Here is a 20591-nt window from a genome sequence, read left to right as displayed (position 1 = left end):
ATATTTTGAGGTCTTTGCTTTCTCATAGCTTTAAGCATGGCTAATTGCAGATACAATTGATTATGGATTCATATACCTACAGTTTACCATCATGTGATCAATGGAGGCTACATCAGTTTTCAGTTTTTTCTCAACTCTGTAACCTGCATGTTGACTCAACTGACATTTGTGTTGTCAAAATGATCAACTGACTCATTGACTTAATCAATTTGGTCAATCTTTCCCTCATTTTCTGAGAATCAGGATTTTCAACAAAAAACAGAGATTGGTAAAAAGATCCCGAACAAACAAAAAACATTCAGTAATATTTTTTGATCAATGTGATTTAACTGTAAATGAAAACATAGTAGGAAATAAATTAAAGCAATCCATTTTAAAACACATTTGCAAGTTTGCAGCATTTCTTTGAACTGAAAACCATTCAGTTTGAGCTTATTTACATTTCTTATTAATCAGCTTTGAAACTCTAGAAAAATGAGTTTCAAAAAGTTTTCAGTTAAGGCAACCAGTCTGGTTTTCAAGAACAGCATTTATTAAGCCGAGGCACATTAATTTGAGAGCTTATTATTCAGAAAATTGAAGAATTTAGGATTTTTTAGTATACCAGGACATTTTTAACACTTTCAAGTCCATTATGATGGTCAAATATCTGTAAATGTTTGTAATGATTGGATTCTGTTTGAATAAAGGTATATTTTAACATATCAAATTTGGTTTTTTATAGGAAGAAAATGTATTTCTTCTTTTTTAGACATCTTTAAACAAGAACCAAACAAGTAATACAAATGTGATATCATCTGAATTTATCTTCAGAGGCAAGAGAATGCAGGGAGAGAATAAAAGATACTTAAAAGGTATGTATATAAAGCATAGACATTAGAAGGTATTCTAGGAAAAATAAGATAACGTGCAAGAAAAATCTGAAACTAAAGATGAAACATTCAAAGCCGGGCATTGCAGTTGCTTGTAATGCACCAAAAGCAACAGATAAATATGAAAAAATGCAAGAACAACTTAAAGTGCTTAAAGTACACTTGCTTACCCTCTCCAATATTTTTCTCAATTTAAAACATTGTATAAACTGCTCACTAAAAGTAGGTGATACAAGATTGATAGAATAAAATCCAACAAATCACAAGCGATTGGGAATTCAACTCATAGCAAGAAATTACATGTATCATTCTGAAACATGTATCATTAAAACACTATAGCAGTTATGCAAGTGTCACTCCCAAGTTTGAAGTGCTCACATGAGGTAGGCACACTGTATTTATATGCCTTCAGTAAAAGGTTTGTGCAATTTTTTAAGTAAGCCGGGCAGGCTTGGTTGTGATATCTCATACTAGAGGTGACCTGGTTTCACCTGTGGGGTAAGACAACAAGCCACTGCAGGTTTGTGGGCATACTATAATCAACACCTTTTTAGTTTCTTCCCAGGATGCTCTAAAGACTTTCTATGGGTGACATGTCTGGCATATACCTGACCTATATATAATAATATATCAGCAAGCCCTTCTAGTCATACTGCAACAGGACTACAGGAGGTACAGGAGCTCATTAACGCTCACCCACATTACACAAGAACCAATCTTGGTCATCTCAGTCATCTGACTCAATTTATTACAAATGACCTATGTCACACAGTATAGCAATGATATCATCTACAGCCTGCTATAGCAGCAACTGTAGATTAATACTATTAATGACATTTTTGCTTTGTTGGAACTGGAATCAAGAGTCTGTCTAATAACCAATTCTGAAAGACTTTGTTCAATTGTACAACTTATACATTACCAAAGTGATTCAATGCATTTTCGTTAAATTTACTTTTAAATCCACTCATGTAATTGATGTCAGCTCTGGATTGTATTTTTGCTATTTGATTGTGTGCTTTAAAATCAAAATATCTCCTATATTATGTGAGCAGTATATAAATACATTCTCTTGAATATTAAATTAGAATTTTATGACAGCAGGATATCAAGATGTAAGGTTAGGAATGGTAAAATCAATTTAATTGTGAATAGATTTCTGTAAGATGAAAAAAAGATTGTTAGAATAAAGATTATGCCACAACCACCATTGCACATTATGCATCCTGTGAAAAATTGTTAAATAGTTATTTTTAAAGTCTGATTTAAAAATATTATTAGATGTGTGATTGAAATGTGTGAATACAGACTTCATGCACTTGAAATTCCCCAGTGTATATCAACATTTAAGGTAAACTTACCTTGTTGCTGTGACTATGCTACAGAAAATGGTGATAAGATTCCCAAGGTCTTAGGAGGGTCATGAGAGCACTTTTGGTTTTAAACCAACTAAAGGGAATCTATTAGAGAACATGTTACAGAGCTCTGTGAAATGTGTCCAAAAATACACTCACACAGATTAAATAACTAGATTGTACAAAAAAATAAACTAAAATAATGTTGTATATGAATATTCAAACATTTTATTTTTTAAATATTTAACAAAGTCAATAAAAAAAATCCTAACCATAATTATTGATTCTGTGCTTGACTTCATATATAACCTAAAGTTTTTTTTAAAGATCCTTGTTTTCCTGGGACATATGACACATTTATATATACTGTATATACTGTAGCATCACAAGGTAACATTCATTTAAGATGCCAAATTGTGGCATATGTTCTTACTTTACTTTTGAATACCTTCACTTTTCATATTGTTTGAAATATCAAACACTGACTGTATAATATCCAGTTACTATAATGTAGCTCATATTACTTCCAATTCTTAGCATGCAGTACATAGCATTCTCATTAGCTAGACAGTTTAAAACTACCTTAAGCTCAATTTAAACAGTAAACATCTGGAGTGAAAAAATAGCATTGATTTACAACATCAAAGAAAGAGCAGAAGTACAGATTTATACCAGCCAAATACTGTACACATTGTACATACAGAGTGCAAAAGAGGCCAATATTTAGCATAGTAAAGGTATCTGAACGGGAATCCCACCACCATTCATTAAAAAGCAGCAAAGTCATCCTAAAGATCAGTGTAGTCAGAGGCAGATATTCAAACCTTTTACTATCATTCATGGAAATAACAAAAAATTACCAACTCCTTCAAGTGATATTTCATTGAAATATGAATTTATGGAATTCATACTTTCCCCATATTAAAAAATGACACCACTTGGTGAACACCTTAACCTCAAAGTTGAGAAGACAAAGGTAAGACTAACAAACACTATCTTTTTCCCACTGGGATCTATAAAATGTTTCTGCACTGCAGACATTCCACGTAAAAAGTTACACATCGGTCAATATTTGAAACGATGAGGGGCATCGAGTAGAATCCAATCTTCACTCAGTCTTTTATCTGTGCTCATTGTCTTTGTAAAAAATTATTTAATTTACATTGCCATTTGTTTTATAGTTTTACTTATTTTTCTCCTCCATGTGAAAATAGAATCAAATGTAAACTTGAGTTGCAACATTGCAGGATAAAAAGAAATCAGAGAGAACAAAAAGAAAAGCTATCATATTATTTGTAATTTGACAGTGGTACTGTATATCACCTACCACCTATCTTCATTTTTTTTAATCATTATGTGTTCATTTATTATATTCTTTTTTCCACATGTCTTCCCTTCATATGGAGTCATGCTCGCTTCAGACCTTGTGTAAGTGTCAGGTAAGTATGAAAGAGGGACAGTTATGCTCCCATCCCAATTGAGGTCCCCACTTGTGGAGTTGCCAATATTTAATCCAATAAGGTCTCTAAGATGGCACTCATACTGGCACCAGTGGATGAATATGGCTCTTGCCAATGCCATTTGCACTTCTACCCACTGTGTGCACCACAGTGCTCACGCGGGAAGTTAGCAGCGATTAAAGGTTATATGAAGTTCTCATTAACAACACTGCAGGTGTTCAGACAGAGAAATTAGAAGAGGTCACTAATGCATTACAAGCTTTGGCAATCTGAATAACTCATGCCCCCCATAAAATATGCTTTTAAAAATGCTGAAATAGCCGCTGGTTGAGTGGAGAATAAAGAAGTAACCAAATAAATGAAAAAGAGAAGTGAGTTTAAAATAGAATGTAAACAGCCTCACTGGCATCACTTTTCAGAAACATTGACAAGAATGACTGGCAATTCAGATAGAGCTGAATACAAAACTGTATTAAAAAGAACTTTAGATATGTATAACTTCGTTATACCGTAGTTTCTATGATTTTATGGATTGCCTAAAACTTACAAAATATCCTGAAAAAATAATAAAAATAAAAAATGGTTTATACCACTAGTAGTGACAAAACAAAAAAAAGTCACAAAGGTAATCCATGACATAAATCATCAAAGACAGTAAACCACCATTTCTTTTTTCCCCTGTTACAGATCTATGGACATTATCACTGCAACTGAAAAGTGAATAAAACAATGTGTTAATTCTATTTCATACTGTTCTAGTACTATCTCCATTTGCATTTTCATATCTTATTTAAGTGCTTGTAAAAGAGCATTATGGTATCTGTCATTTAATTTTTTGAACTACCAATGTTTTCAAAACATTATTCATAGTAAGCACTCTGACTACACTGATTTTTAGACATACATTAAATGTACATAAACTGGTTTGCAAAAGATTTTAAAAAGAAGTTCCATTTTGCCATATTTTGAATTGATTCAACTAATGAAAGCAATTATACAAAAAATACCAATAGAAAAGCTTTTAACTGATACTTTCATACTTACCAGGGTCATCCAAAGGCATATCCACAATCAACTGACTACTGTGTTGACCATAAAGGCCATTGGTGCACACAGCGACAACCTGGATCACATAACTTGTATTGGCTAACAAATCATGTATAATAGCACCCTGAAATGAAATTAAAAACAAATTCAAAGCCTTAACAATTTAGAATATAATAAATGTGGTAAATTAACAAGATATTCATATCTTACAGTAGTTAAATTATTTTCTTAGTGTTAACATTTACAGTGGAAAACTGAGTGCATTGAAAGGGCAACAAATACACTTTTCTGAAACAAACTCTTGTAATTACTTTAGAAATTCAGATTTCATATCTGACCAGCTATCTATATAAACAGAACTTAAAAGCATAAAGCTTACCTTAACATTCTCTTACAGTATATAAAGGGGGCAATGCAACATTAAACATGTTATGGCTCAGACAGATAAGCTGATCTAAGATCTATGTGGAACCTGCTTTCTTCAAGATAAAATGTTTTATTTTATGAACTCACTGATTGCTGAATGCCATGGGTACCATATATTGTTTTAGATTGGGAATTGCCTACGTTTTCTGGTCACCCCAGAAGGAGGATGAAGAGTGTGCAAGATGTACACTAAGGAAAAACATACTGTATATCCAACTGAAGTACTCGTTTTAGTTGAATGTGTCACTTTGGCAGTGTTGTCTTCTTAATGCTCCTTTGGACTTTGGCTCACTTCTTCTTAATGCTCCTTCTTTACAATTCTGTAAAATTCTAAACATGTATTTACCGTATCCTGGTCTTCATCTGTCAAATATTCATGCTTGGTCTGATCTTTCCCTGCAAGGTTCTGATATGTTACAGAGTACTTTTCAATAACTTCATCGTACACAACCCGGGGCCTCTCCCATGTGACCAGGATGCTGGTGTAATTCTTTGGATCCGCCTGGATATTTTCTGGTTTTGAACTGCAAACTTTCAAAAAATAAAAAACAACCCATACTAAACATTTTTGTGTTAAGTTTTTCATTTCTGCAGAAAACGGAGATGGTTTCCTTCATGGAAAAAAGTACATTGCTTGAATTCACTAAGATTTTTACATGAACTACTTTCATTGAAGTAGGGAATCAATGGCCAGTCTCTAAAGTGATCAATGTAACTTGTTATAATATCCAAAACCTTCTTTTAATTCTTCCAAAATAGCTTGTAAACAGAAAGAGGTGAAAATGATAGACAGTATTGCATTGTAGTTGTTTTCTCCTTTAGGATTTTTTGTAGGTAATATGTCAGTCACTTTGGTTTCATTAATTACCATAAAGTATGTTTGCCTACTTGGCAGTATGGATGTGAATAATCGGCTTGCTCTTCGCACAAAAATAAGTCTGTCAAACAGGTTTGTCAAGGAATTTTGCTTGTTGTTGATTTATTACTACTTCACTTCATTATATTATCTTCTTTTAACATAGGTATAAATAAGTCAGACTAAACTATATTGGACAAGTCCAAGAGATTATGTTTAAATAGCAATTCCTATTGCAGACACACTAAGACACAAAAGAGACTTACAGATTAGTCTTTCCTAAATAGCACTGAAACGGAAATAGAAGCTTAACAAAACACACAGGATAAGAAAAAAAAAACATTAGTAATTACAAAACAGTTCTTTCAGTTTTTGAATGTTTAAGACAAAATAATAAAATGAGGACATATGGTAATACATATAATACATGGATCAGAACAAAATCATTCTGCATAAAAGTAAGGTTTTCCTTAATCTCACAGGTTTTGAAACTATAAAGAAATGTTTGTCCTTGTGCATTTAATACAGTATGTTTATCTATTATCAAATAAGTTGATATCACTTCACCTATTCCCTGAGGAACACAAAATTGCACAATATAAATGTAAACCATATGGTATGTTCTACAACACTTTGGGGTTATGAAATCATTTACTGTATTGATGTTTGGGTGACTTAATTAAGATGACTTCACAAAAAGATAAGTAAATTACTTCATTCTATAGGCTGATTTTTTAAACTTTAGAGGAGTCATAAAGCAAATGATTTATATGTATCATATTGGATCTAAATCCAACCCCTACTTCAAAACAATGTTCTGGCAGTTATTGATGCAGTATTATTGATTTTTAAGTTGGTTGTCTGAATCATGTGTGTTGTTATTCTCAACAATTTATTATGTTTTTCTTTTAATATTTCTAATGACCACATATTTAGGAGAATGCTGTTTAACATGAATCTACTCTTAAATGAATTACTACATCCCTCATTTAAGAACTGTACTTGAAAAAAATATTTTCAACACAAGAGGGCAGAGAAACTCTACAATAAAATGACAATTCATAATGACAGCATTTTATTCTAGAATAATACCTAACAATCCATAAAAACCGAATTATAGTAATAGTAATTCATGAAGATATATTCCAGCAGTGGACATGCTGTGCTGTACCTCAAGAAACTACATATTCTTTTATTTCTAATAGATGTGAATAACAAATTTTAAGCTATTAAGGATGCAGTTTGACTCATTCCAGCTAATACACTGAAACATGGTAGTTTTAATCCAATTTCCATTTAATAAAGAAGCAATTGCAATAATGGAAAAATCAGTATTAGTTGAAGGAGAATTAAACAAAACTTGGATAAGAGTGCAAGATGCAGCTGCAATCCACAGTAACCTAGCAACATACAGCAGTCTGTTTGCTTCTAAAAAATCCTGGCCTGTCATTTGAAAATTCAGAATGGAACAAAATAAAGATACAGCATCTAGAGGGATTTTGAACTCCTGTCATAAACCCACTGTCTTCAGACCAACTTTAACAAGACATTCAATGAATAAACATCACGTATCCTCAACAGGCTTTATTGCAATACCACAGTTTCACAGAATGGTACTGCTTTTAGTTTCTCAATCCTTAAAAAGCAGCAAACAAAACATAACTGTGACAGATACCACCCACCTTAAATAAGATGACTCAAGGGCTCCAAACACATAAAAGCCCACAATAGATGATATTGGATAGAGCAGGAGGTATTATTGCAGAGACCTTTCTGCTAATATGTACTGTATAATACTACAAAGCAGCCTCTCCAGGCTCCTACAGTAACTCCCCAACTTCAGTTATCACCCTGGGACATACCTCAGTTAAGTTTTCAAACCTATGTGAGAATTTATCCGTGTAAACCCTTCACAAATTACCTAATTATAACCCGCTGTGTCTATTTACGCAAAATAGAGACCTTTAACGGCCTCTAGTGGCAGGTTGGCGGTTAACCAGTCCGCACAAAGACAATGACAATAATATACAGTACAGGTAGAGGGAAAAACCTTCAGTGCACACTTCATCCCTGTACCAAATGACATTTTAATCAATGTGTTTCTGCCACTGGCAGCTATCTTCTTCAATTTAGCAAAAACTCGCCTATGGTCTATTTTGTATCAGTTTATTTGTAAGAATTGTTCTTGTAGGAAAAGTAAAAACACAATGGATATAAATACATTTAATAATGGTCAATTTCGCAATGGCAAATTTTGACCATTAGCTGAATTTTCTTGTTCATTGATTTACTGAATTTGTAAGTGAATTTCTGATACTTTAATATATCCTAATGCATAGACTTTAATAATCCCATTGTTTATGTTATAGCTGAATATAAGAATGGATTTTCTACTTTGCAATGTTTAAATACATTGCAAAGTACATTTGAACTTACTAGGAAACATTACAGTGTTCTGTAGAAATTGCCTGCAACATTTAGGCATAAAATGGAACTTTCAATTTGATGATCATTTATTAATTAAAACTTTGCAGCTGATATCTAAAACGAGGCAAGAAAATTGAGTTTTCTGAACGTCTGCCCAACAATTCCCACAATTATTATGGAGCACTTGAGCATGTAACACATGCCAGGGGGTATTCCTAAAAACATGAGGGCACAGAAACATTTTCCCTTCAAAGAATAGATTGTTTTGTTAACATCTGTATATAGTAGAGATGAATAACCTGCTTTTTGTGACACTATTAAATTGCAAGATGAAACTACCCTTAGAAAATAAAATATCAATGCAAAAGATGACAAGATAATCAACATCTTAGTAGGATAAGTTATAAATATATCAATGCAAAACACTTGTACTGTATAATAAGGATGCACATTACAATGTGGCTTTCTATAAATACCATAATTACATCTATTACTCACATATTCAAGAATTTTAAAAATATATATATATAAAAATGAAACTAGGTACAGTAAAATAAATGGTATCAAGTGATTTTATGGTAATATGAAATTCTATAAAACAAACTAATAACATCAACTGAAGTGAATAATATCACTTTAAGATATTAAGGATGCAGTATACCTCTCAATTCGCAAGGACTGACTTCACCATGCTCAAAGAAATATTAATCATGTTGAAATGTTTTATTTTTTACTTTTCTCCTGATCTGTGCCTTTATACAACTCTATCCCTGAAGTGATTATAAAGCCCCTTGGTTTTATTGTTGGAACTTTGCCCTAAATACAAAAGAGTGAGAGACTTTACAAAATGTGTTGTAATAACTGTGTAGTTTTTTTATGGTAATTTTGTGCACCTACATTAATTTAAGTTTGTTGCAGCAAAGGATTTGAATACTTATGCTTTCAGGACTTTTCCATTTTTATTTTATATGATTTATTTCTTTATATACATATATCTATACATCTTTCTTTTTGGTTGTGTATATAACATATACTGTATTAATATCTACCTCAGTGCCATGATTTCAAGCCTTAACGCAACAAAATGTGAAAAAAGCCAAGTCTTAATACTTTTTCAAGTCACTGTGTAAGTTGTCATGAACTGAATGATATACCCTTACAACATTTTTCATTTTTTGCACAAAAAAAAATATTTCTCAATCTCTCCTTAAGGATTATTGCCAGCACTGTTGTGAAACATCTACATGACAGAGGAGGTCCTGCTTAACTCCTGTCTTTGTACTCTAGGATACATCCAAGTCTGACTTCAATGAGTAACATTTGCTGATCCATTTGAGTCATATTTAATGGACTGACCCATCCATCCATTTTCTACCTGCCTCATCCAATTGATGAGGGGGAGCCAGCAAGCAAAAGGTGCATGGCAGGGTACACCCTGGATAGGATGCCATTTCATTGCAGGGCACACACAGACACAGATACACACATACCAGGGACAGTCTCCCAGAAGCCAATTGACCTACCAGTATGTCTTTGGACTGTGGGAGGAAACTGGAGCAACCACAGGAAATTCCGCAAACACAACATAAAAAATCCACGCAGACAGCACCCCAGATTAATAGGACTGAATACCACAGATATGAACTCTGCCTTGATCAATTCATATAATTGTTAAGGGTCTCATTAATGCCTGAGATTGTGATTAGAGTCCAAAGTTTTAAACACCTTTTTTTGCTATAACTTAGATTAGAAAGACTTAACTTCCTATTGATCATTGAGAATGATAGGATTATCAGTAGTGTTCAAATACTTCTGCATCAAAGAGCTGGACTTTTGTCATAGTAGTTGTGATACTCGTCTGGGCTGTTCAGGTAAGGCATTCAAAAGTGCTTAAGATACCTCTGAGATAACTAGATTTGAGATCCAACTGCACACACCGCACAATGCTGATTAGAGTGGGGGTGATTGAACAAATGGGAAAGGAACAATTGGAGGTTAATTCCACACTGAAAAGTAAAGAAAAAGAAACAGCAACGTTTCGGCTATGGAGCATTCTGCAGGTGTGTAGGGCAATTAGGGAGAGGGTAGGAAAATGAGGGTAAGAAGAACAAAAGATAGATAAATAGACCTATGAAAGGGCACAGACAAAACTGTAAAGAGTAATCATAGGCAAAAGGGAGACTATGATGCTTTAACACATTCCCTGAAAGTTGGCCCAACTTCTTCATGTTTTACCAATGCATATTTTTCCAGAAATGCACTGCATCATACAAGCATGGTAAAAGCATCATACGTACCAGGGGTATGAACTTCTTCTGTCCCAGTGTAAGAGGAAAACACCTGTCCTATGAATACGTCTTGCTGCTCTCTGAAGTTGTTTTGCAAATAATCCATCAGCATGACATACCCTGCCTGCTGCATTGTCAGCACTTCACAGAACACCTCCAGCTAAAAAGAAAGAAAGACTTTACACAAGTGACATTATAAACTTGCTACTACAGTATATCATAACACACTTTCGTAGGGCTCAGCACTTCCTTATAATATAAGACTTCTCTAATAATGTTTTGAAGACTGACCTGCTGAACAATACACAGACAACATGCAACCCTGTTTCAAAAATGTTTATTTTCAGAAAGAAATCAGGAAACCATTAGTTTTTATATTCTTCTTTAAATATGTAAATGGTTTAATAGTTCAATAGTAATCTCATGAGATGAACATTATTTTACAGAAAAACTGAAACCACTTTGTTGTTTGCATCACAGTAAATTACATTACATCCAACTAGATTCCCCCACAGAAATCTAGTGAAATATTGATATAGTTTGCTATAGTATATAGAGTTTAAAAGAAACATAATAAATTCAATCACCATTCTATTTTGGGTAGCTTTGAAAGGATCAGAATCAGTTACAGAAACAAAAGCACCAGACATTATGCAGAGATTGCAAGAAATCAAACTCCAAGTTTGAAGGCACACAAACCACATTGTGCATTTAGATGTAAGCATACTGTCTGATCTGAAGTTGACTTAAGGTGAAAATTCTCATTAGACTACAATATATGTGTAATTTCTGTATTGTTACATATTTAAGTATTAATAACCTTGTTATGCATTCATAAAGTGACAGTTACAGCCCCTGAACAAATTGTAAGAAGCACTTGCTTAAAATTAAGAAAATACACATACAGTATACATGTATGTGTTAAATTGTTCTAAAGGGTTTAAAAAATATTGATGACCTTTCTCATTAAAAGTGTAAGAATGGTTACAAATGAGAGTAGGCCATTCAGTTCATCTTGCTCATTGATGGCTAGCTTATCTGATCTGATTATCTCATCCATTCCTTTCTCACAGAAATTCAAGGAGAACAAAAACTGAGTCCAGGAGCTTTGCTTCAAAGATATGGTGGGCAGTTTCTTCCCAAAAATAAACAAAGGAAACAATTAAATATTTACTGGAATTGATAGGGATGCTATAATATAATAGTTCAAAGTGCAACGATCAGTTATATCTAGGGCTGTGTGAGCTCCTCTTTGTCAATCGATCAGTGGAGTAATTAGGAAAAAAAAATTGATAAATGGGCCAAATGGCCTCATCTTGCTATAAGTATCCCATCTTGTTCCTACTTAAAGTATAGTAAATAAATTCATAATAAGCTGAAACTTCCAACACCCCACCTAGGTGCAAGTAAAAAGTTGAATAAAAAAGTACTGTACATCAGAAAACAGATTAACATTCCATTCTGCTGAAGAATCGTATTTGCTCTTCCAAGTTGAATCTTGCCCAAGTTGAACTTCCAAGCTGAATTCTTAAACCTTCCACATTGCTGTGAAATGTGCTGTGTTCCTGAGGCTATCTTTTCTTTCTCTATGTAGTGAATCCTATTGAATGCTAGGTAGGCTTTTGTACAGTTTTGAAATGTTTTTGTTATAATACATCATATCCATCAGTTTTCCTACAATTGAACTGGCATAACATGTCATGAATGTGGCACCAATGAGTCAAAGCATATTGGGGGATGCTGTTGATGTGATGCTATAATATTAAATTACTATATTTTCCAAATGATGCTAGGGGCATTCAGGCATTCACACATAACACTTATACCTGCAGTTCTAGGTGACGCCTCTTCTGTGCACCTAAATGTATAATGGTTGTTTCTTAACATGCTTTAAAGCAATGAGAAATATGTGAATATGTTCAAACGTACCAAGTCTTTTGTACCAACGTGTTTTTTTTGTGTTGTCTTGCATGGAAATCAAATGATGTATTTAGATTTTAGATGTTATTCCTACTTATTCCCTACACTAAGAATTTTACAGTTAAAATTTTGAATATGAATGCTTCACATGTTTTTCTCTATGAAAATAACCATTTAATTTATGGCTCCTGATCTGTATGCATTATCACTGGCTGATAATGCATGAAACGATACACTGTATTTTTTTTGTCAATATTTCAAAACTCTTAAAATTTATTTAAATATAATTTCATGTGTTAAAAATGTTGTGGTAATCAGACAAAATCAAAACAATAAGTGGTTGTCCACATATGCAATGAAAAATACATACAGTAATAATGAAGTTATATTCCTTAAACATTAATCAAAGTTCCATAAAACAAAATATTGCCTTTGCTGTTCTGCAACAACATTTAAGTAGCTTGCCTGCAAGCTTTTTGGTTTTCATTGTGAATATCAAGAAAAACTTGTAAACGTATTAAATATATAAATGACATATAATAATAACGTTATTATATAATAACGGTCAAGAAACTATACAGGTCTTTTTGAGATAGCATGGACAACAGACTGGGTTAAACATATTGATACAGTTTGTACTCTGACTTCGACAGGAAAAGTGCATTGGTTTATGATTCAGAGCTTGCAGTTAATGTCCAAAAGAATAAAGGCATTACGACAAATAAAAGAATTCTGAAGGGGGTGCGGAACTAATAGGGTGTTGCTTGAGCTTCTTATTCCTGTGCGGTGTACCGGTGTGAAGTCGTCTGCGGAGGTGACTATTCTCCAGTATACGAGAGAATCCCTTTCGAATGAGGAGCAAAAATCCTCTTATATATGAGGAAGCAATTGCTTGTGTGACCAACTTGCAAACATATTCAGTCCTAAGCTTGCACGCTGTCTGCGGTCGCGTGGGGATCTTAAAGCGCAGACCTGATCAGCCTCAGGTGTGGTCGCTGCGCATTCCCACGCGCCGCGGAGCGGGGACTGCAGTGGGAGGTGTGTTCCACTGGCACAGTGGTAAATTGCAACTGTGTAATGGCTGAAGTTTGAATACAAACCAAACATACAATTGACAATTGTTAAAAAATTCAGTTTTTCAGTACCTTCCTGGGACGGCAAAATCTAATTATTGTATAAAAAAATTATTTGTATTTTGTGATCATAAGGTTAATAAAACTAAAAATTAATTAAATCATTGTTTTATTTTAGGGAAATTGCATGCATAAATCTGATCATATTTGAAAAATCATCAATAAAGGCAAACCAGAGGTGGCCATACTGTACATCACTAGGCTATTACCTCTTCTATGCTACAGATTCTTCTAGGAAGAATATGTCCTGCAATGGCTTACTTTGTGGTTTTTGATTATGTAACTAATGATGGTAGCAGTAAATATGGATTTTTAAGGTTAAAGGAACATTTGCTCTGCCAATATACAAGAAAATGCTTACATACTGTACCTAAAGAGTCACCATGCAGTACAGTACATGACCGTTACCTACAGGATACTACTAATGCAAAAAAGGAGTTCATCAGGACAAAAAAGTGGAAAATCTTTGACAACTCAAATCAATATACAGATTTAAATCCAACTAACCAAGTATTTACATTTTGAAGAAACAGACTACAAAGTAAAACTACTTCAACAACAGACAATAATTCAAAGTGGCCACAACAAAATTCTGACAAACCATTTCAAATGATTACAGGGTGTAGTGAGATTTAATGGGTCACATATTTCATGCAGGTATTGCTTCAAATGGATATACACCGCAATACTGACACAATATACTCTGAAATGCACTTAAGTGCAATGTCCCAATAGTTTAAACTGAATCTGAACATTTTGTTTTTGTTCTATTTTTATCAAATTCACAGAATTATACAATAAAACATACTGTACTTATTTGTCCGTATCAATCATGGTTGTAAATACAATTGTTTGACCGTAAAACAAAAATACAAGTTTTGACTTTGATGTTCCTATACTTTAAGAGAGCATTGTATGACTATCACAAAAGCTCAACATCCAGATGTAAATGGTAAATAACCTCAGGGATAAATTTACATCGACTTTTTCCCTTCAGTTCAACCCTTTGAGCATTTTTAGAACTTGAAGAGCCTTTCTTCTAAAGAAATGCACAAAAGCCTCACCAGCCAAAGTGCGGTTCCACTAGGAAGCCAAGCACTGTGAGCAGTGTTGAGCATATTTACAGATCTGTTTTGTAGTTTGGCACAACAGACATGAAATGAACTCACCTGGTCTTCAGATATACTGACAGTGTGTTTAAAGACAATCCATTGGACTTTTTCTGTACATGGAGGCGTTGTCAAAGAACCATTGTATATGAAATACTTGGCTGTAGAATTCGGCAGAAGGCTCATCAAGTTTAATGATTCCAGAACAGCATTCTTACCTGAAAACAGTTTAGTAAATCAATTTCAAAATCCATTTTAGATTAGACCACGTTAGTACAAACTTAATCAAGTGAATATGATATGAAATCTTGGATGAGAACTGGAAATTAGCTCAAATAACACTGTTAATATATACTGTATGGTTTTAATGCAAAGGTCCAGCTGTAATGAAGAGGATCAAAAATTTTACAACAGCCTTACATATAACATATAACATACAATTTGCATAGAACATATACTTTTATTGCATATAATTAAAAAAAAATTAACATACCATATCGGCTCACACTGTTGACACCATTTATAATAGGGTAGTAATTTTCATTTTCACTGGGGCCAACCTGCAGCAAACAATAACACACATTTTCCTATCTTACATTTCTTTAGAAAAAAATCAATAAAACAGCTGTCTTTAACAATGGGAAAAATAAACTGTTAAACGCTATCTGTATTTTGATACAAATAAACCTGGAATACCTATGAAATTTCACTAAAGACTCACATAGCCTCATACTTAAATCTAAGCATAATGTGGGAAGACATCATGGCCATTCCTAACAGAGTGGTACCGTATAAATAAAATGTGGTGCCAAAATCCCTTTCTCATGGAATGGACAATTTAAATAGGTCAATCACCTAACCAGCATGATTTTGGGAGGCGGGAGGAAATTAGAGCACCTGGTGAAAGCCCACGCAAACTGGGTTCCATACAGTTGGCACCTCAGATCAGCATCAACCACAGGGAAGCTAAAGCTGTAAGGCAACAGCCCTAACCGCCGTACCATGATAAAAATCCATTTTCTAAAAATAAATTGCTGATGATGTTTTCTCCAGATAAATTCTACAGTTTTCTTACATCTGAGGAAATTTACCTGACTTTCAGTAAAATGTAACCATGGTAGTGATATCTAAAGCTGGGTTTAGGTTTATGTATTGTGATTTTTGGCCTTTGAAATATCCTATTGCAAACATATACAGTGGTGTGAAAAAGTGTTTGCCCCCTTCCTGATTTCTTATTTTTTTGCATGTTTGTCACACTGAAATGTTTCAGATCATCAAACAAATTGAAATATTAGACAAAGATAACACAAGTAAACACAAAATGCAGTTTTTAAATGAAGGTTTTTATTATTAAGGGGAAAAAAAATCCAAACCTACATGGCCCTGTGTGAAAAAGTGATTGCCCCCCTTGTTAAAACATATATCAACTGTGGTTTATCACATCTTTTGGAAAGCTGAGTTCAATTTCTCTAGCCACACTCAGACCTGATTACTGCCACACCTGTTCTCAATCAAGAAATCACTTAAATAGGACCTGCCTGACAAAGTGAAGCAGACCAAAAGATCCTCAAAAGCTAGACATCAAGCTGTAATCCAAAGAAATTCAGGAACAAATGAGAAACAGAGTAATTGAGATTTATCAGTCTGGAAAAGGTTCATTTAAAAACCTTCATTTAAAAACTGCATTTTGTGTTTACTTGTGTTATCTTTGTCTAATATTTCAATTTGTTTGATGATCTGAAACATTTCAGTGTGACAAACATGCAAAAAAATAAGAAATCAGGAAGGGGGCAAACACTTTTTCACACCACTGTAATTTGAATTGAAAATGTAGGACATATATATGGTATGTAGTATACAGTATATTCACTTCATTTTACAGTAAAAATAATCTGTATATCATGTCTTGAAAAGTCCTTGGTAGTAATCAGTTTCAATCCTACAGTCCTAGGAGGATTTCGTATTGTATTTGTTTTAGTTGCTGGCTTGTACTGCCACCTCTATTTGAATTTCCGTTAATCCTGGTTTTACTGAGAGGCAAGTCTTGTAGTTGAGTTATTAATACTCTATTGATGATCTATGTCTCTTGCTTGGCCAGCAGACTAAGGCAAAGCTGTATCCTATTTTGATTCATTGTCCTCCTCTCCTGTTGTAGCATGTTGTCAGAGTAGGAGAACACCCATCTCTCTTTTTCAACTATCGCTGCGTGACTTCAGAAATGAAATGGACAGACATATGCCTGATGATGTTCTTTATCAGAAATCATATTCCCAACTGGCACAAGTCTAGGACTTGCTGTACTGTTTGGCACGAGAGACCCAGTTCCAGGAATCTGACATTCCAAATCATCTGAAAACGCATTTCCATGTCCACAAACATTCAGTCACGAAAGATGTACTTTGTCAGAAAAGTGGCGCACAAACATTTTTAATTTAGACTGTGCCAAGTCTCAAGACCACACAGTACCTCCCATGCTGTCAACAGAAATTCAAAGCCCTGGCAGCTGGTATTCTGCAACTCAAACTGATAATGATGCATGTGTGTTAGACAACCCCTGCTGCGTTTTTTTATATTCTCACTGAAAGAGAGATCAACATACAACAAGGCTAATAATAAGCTGTCTGTCCTCTAGCAAATGTTGACTGTATAGAATGGCATTATAATACAAACTGTAGGTCCCAGTTTGTCCCCTGTTCCAGACTGAGCAGCAGACTTTTTTATTCACTCTGTAAGCTGTAGATACTGCCTGAAAGATGGTATTCTTCTTTAGATACATCCTAGAAGGCTAGGCTACTATCTATAATAAACTCAATAAAGTCATTTGAAAACAAGAATATGAATCCTTAATAATTTACATACTGGTCAAAACTCCTCTATTTAAAATGGTAATTTTCTCTACTAAGTACTCAGTGCCCAAATACTATTAAACAATCTCTTTTCACAGTTGATTTCTCACACTAAAACTGAATCTTATAACAGGCAAATCTTTATGGTTGGCTTTAATCACTTGTCAAGAACCATTAATTTTGAGACATACAATATACAGTACTTACAATATTTAGCCAAATACAATACGTATAAATATAAAGCTGTTACAACAAATAAGAAGTAACCTTTATAATTTGCACATGGCTGGGTATAATTAGAATCTATGATGGTTGTGAAGCTGAATCACTTTTTAATATACTTGTAGTATCACTAAATAGTCATCACTGTTTTTCAGGAGGCACTTTTACATTTATGTAGATCTGTAATACTCATGTCACTGAGAAACGACAAGAAAGGCTGGTGAGGAAGGTTAGAATGAAACCTTAAATTAAACCTTGTGCTGCATGTGATCATATCTTTCATCATCTTCATCAATGCAGACGTACATTCATAATAAGTATAGTGCGTATTGATATTTTAAAATATATACTTTAAGTATAGAACACATTTTCAGACAAGCCAGCACATTCAAAGGCAGACACTATAGCTCAAATTGTAAATGATCAAATAAAGAATTAAAGCATATTATTATGATTATATTATAATACAATCCAGCCATCTAATAATATAAAATATGATACTTTACTTTTAATAGCATCTGTAATTCAGAGATTAAGCAAAATTATTCAGAAAAATACCTCGAACAAAACAGACAGAGCTGTTATTTTTCCACCACCTTTTATTGCCTCATCGATGTTGTCATACTCATGTGCTTCAAAGCAGAAAATTTGCATCTGTAAGAGGTGTGACATAAAATTTAATTATTTCTTCTTGCACTCACATTCATAACCAAACATTACACAAAGCCAATAACAAAACGTAATTTCTTTCATCAACTTTTAGTATTAATGTTTGTTCAAAAACTTCAGAAGCCAAGATACTGTATACTGTATGTGCACAGTAGAGTTTTTATTATGTTTGTATTTAATTATGTGCATATAAATCCAATAAGGTTCCAATTGAACATCATTTTATAACACATGCTAGAAAATAAACATAATCACTAAGGCACATAAGAGGATTATAAAACTAGAAAAATAATGCACTAGAAAACAATAGTCTATGTTTTCCCTTCAGTGCTTAAATGCATGCTTCTGTCTTTGAAGGGAATCTAACATTTTTTGGGAGGTGAAAATGAAAAAAAAATATTCCATTTGCAATTATAATATATTCTTTCTAACTAGGTCCTTTTGGAAGAAGCTAAGATCAAAATAATCCATGCAAACAATTGTCCTTATTTACCTCTAAGGGAAATTTCTGTCCATTTAACCCATGTTCTGAACCATCAGAAGAGGCGTTGCATTTTCCCCAATGAAAAGTAATCCTGCCAGCTTTATATCTTGACCTAAGGCCTCCCCCACTGATATAATATTCTCCATCGAGATTAACTGCCACTGTGAGTTAAAAGAAAAAACAAAACATACATCACATTTTGTAGTATATTATAGTACAAAATGCAACTAGTTCTCACAAGATAATTGTTAAATAGATATGATTAATTAGATATGATTAACCAAAGAAAACTCGAGCATAAATACATAGACAAAGCAGTCATAAAGAGGGTGTATGACTGTCACTTTGTTTACAGTTTTTCATCATCAGATATGAATTCCTGATTTGTCTTTTTGAAAACAAACAAAACAAAAAATACTCAGGTCCTTGTAATATAAAAAATTAACCAAGGAATTATTTTTCACACTCAAGCTTAGTCACCAAACACTGGCAACTACCTCATGCTCAATGTCATTTAAATCGTATTTTCTCTGTGTTTTCTTTCTCTATCCATCTACTTTACAGCTCTCCAATCATACTGCTCCAGTAGTTCTATTATTAAAAGAATCATAATTTTCCTTCTTTTAAAAAAGAAAAAAAAGACTCACATAATATTTGTTGAATCTATTAGGATTTCATATATGTTAGCTATCCAATTCAATAGGATAACAATCACAAATTCATAGTAATAACCCATTTTGCTAGTCTGTGGCATGACTGCTGTATGGGCATGTTTTAAAATAAGACATTGGTACATGTACTGTAGATATATTATACTTTGATCATTTTGTTATACAACCTGGATGATCATTATATGATCGCATACCTTCTTAGATAATGGGAATACTGTCACATGAGAGTGCTGTAAACTAAAAAGAATAAAAAAGTTATATGGTATTATAAAACTACAAATTTACCTGTTTTGCCATCATTGTGTATAAAGGTTTTGTCTGATGTTCCTCTTTCCCAGCCTTCAAAATTCAGTTTCTGAAATTGCTCTTTGACTTGAGTAATATTCTCATCAATATTAATGGGGGATTGTTTGGCATTGTTACAAGATGGGTATTTCTTGCCCCAGTTCTTTTGGTTTAAAGTTCCTGTTAAAAAAATCAAAATTAAATTCAAAACTCATAAATGTACTATACATGATTTGATAAAAATTGTAGCGTAAAACATAATTTGTCCTGAAATGTTTATGTATGTGTTTAATATATTCAAGAGTGCATGAATCAAACAATAAAGATGTACATTACCACGAAACAACTATTAAAGCTACTACATCACTACAGCTAACATTAATATTAGTAATCTGTGAACAGAGCTTTGCCCATGTGGAAAGAAGCTGAGCATGTAAAGAAGGCAAAAAATCCAATACATCCAGTTTTCAAAATGTGGCTTATTACTGATAAAGTTAATTATCGACTTCAACAGTAACAAA

The 20591-nt window shown here is 33.4% G+C and overlaps 1 protein-coding gene across 7 annotated transcripts in view; it reads right to left on the bottom strand.

Moving 5' to 3' along the window:
- Positions 1 to 20591, bottom strand: part of ptprz1a (protein tyrosine phosphatase receptor type Z1a) — an 86481-nt gene that overhangs the window by 26742 nt on the left and 39148 nt on the right. For 6 of the 7 annotated variants that reach the window (XM_015352494.2, XM_015352490.2, XM_015352491.2 and 3 more), the window contains exons 3-10: positions 20071 to 20250; positions 19124 to 19275; positions 18520 to 18615; positions 15387 to 15453; positions 14954 to 15111; positions 10741 to 10891; positions 5507 to 5691; positions 4732 to 4858 (exon numbers count right to left, since the gene is read on the bottom strand). In XM_015352494.2, the coding sequence (XP_015207980.2) occupies positions 4732 to 4858; positions 5507 to 5691; positions 10741 to 10891; positions 14954 to 15111; positions 15387 to 15453; positions 18520 to 18615; positions 19124 to 19275; positions 20071 to 20250 (1116 nt within the window). The remainder of the gene's footprint in view (positions 1 to 4731; positions 4859 to 5506; positions 5692 to 10740; positions 10892 to 14953; positions 15112 to 15386; positions 15454 to 18519; positions 18616 to 19123; positions 19276 to 20070; positions 20251 to 20591) is intronic. The other variant, XM_015352492.2, reaches the window with a different exon arrangement.

The sequence above is a fragment of the Lepisosteus oculatus genome, chromosome 7 (assembly GCF_040954835.1).
Source record: "Lepisosteus oculatus isolate fLepOcu1 chromosome 7, fLepOcu1.hap2, whole genome shotgun sequence".
Classification (NCBI taxonomy): Eukaryota; Metazoa; Chordata; class Actinopteri; order Semionotiformes; family Lepisosteidae; genus Lepisosteus; species Lepisosteus oculatus.
Note: the sequence above shows the minus strand (reverse complement) of the source record. Positions and strands in the feature narration are given on the sequence as shown.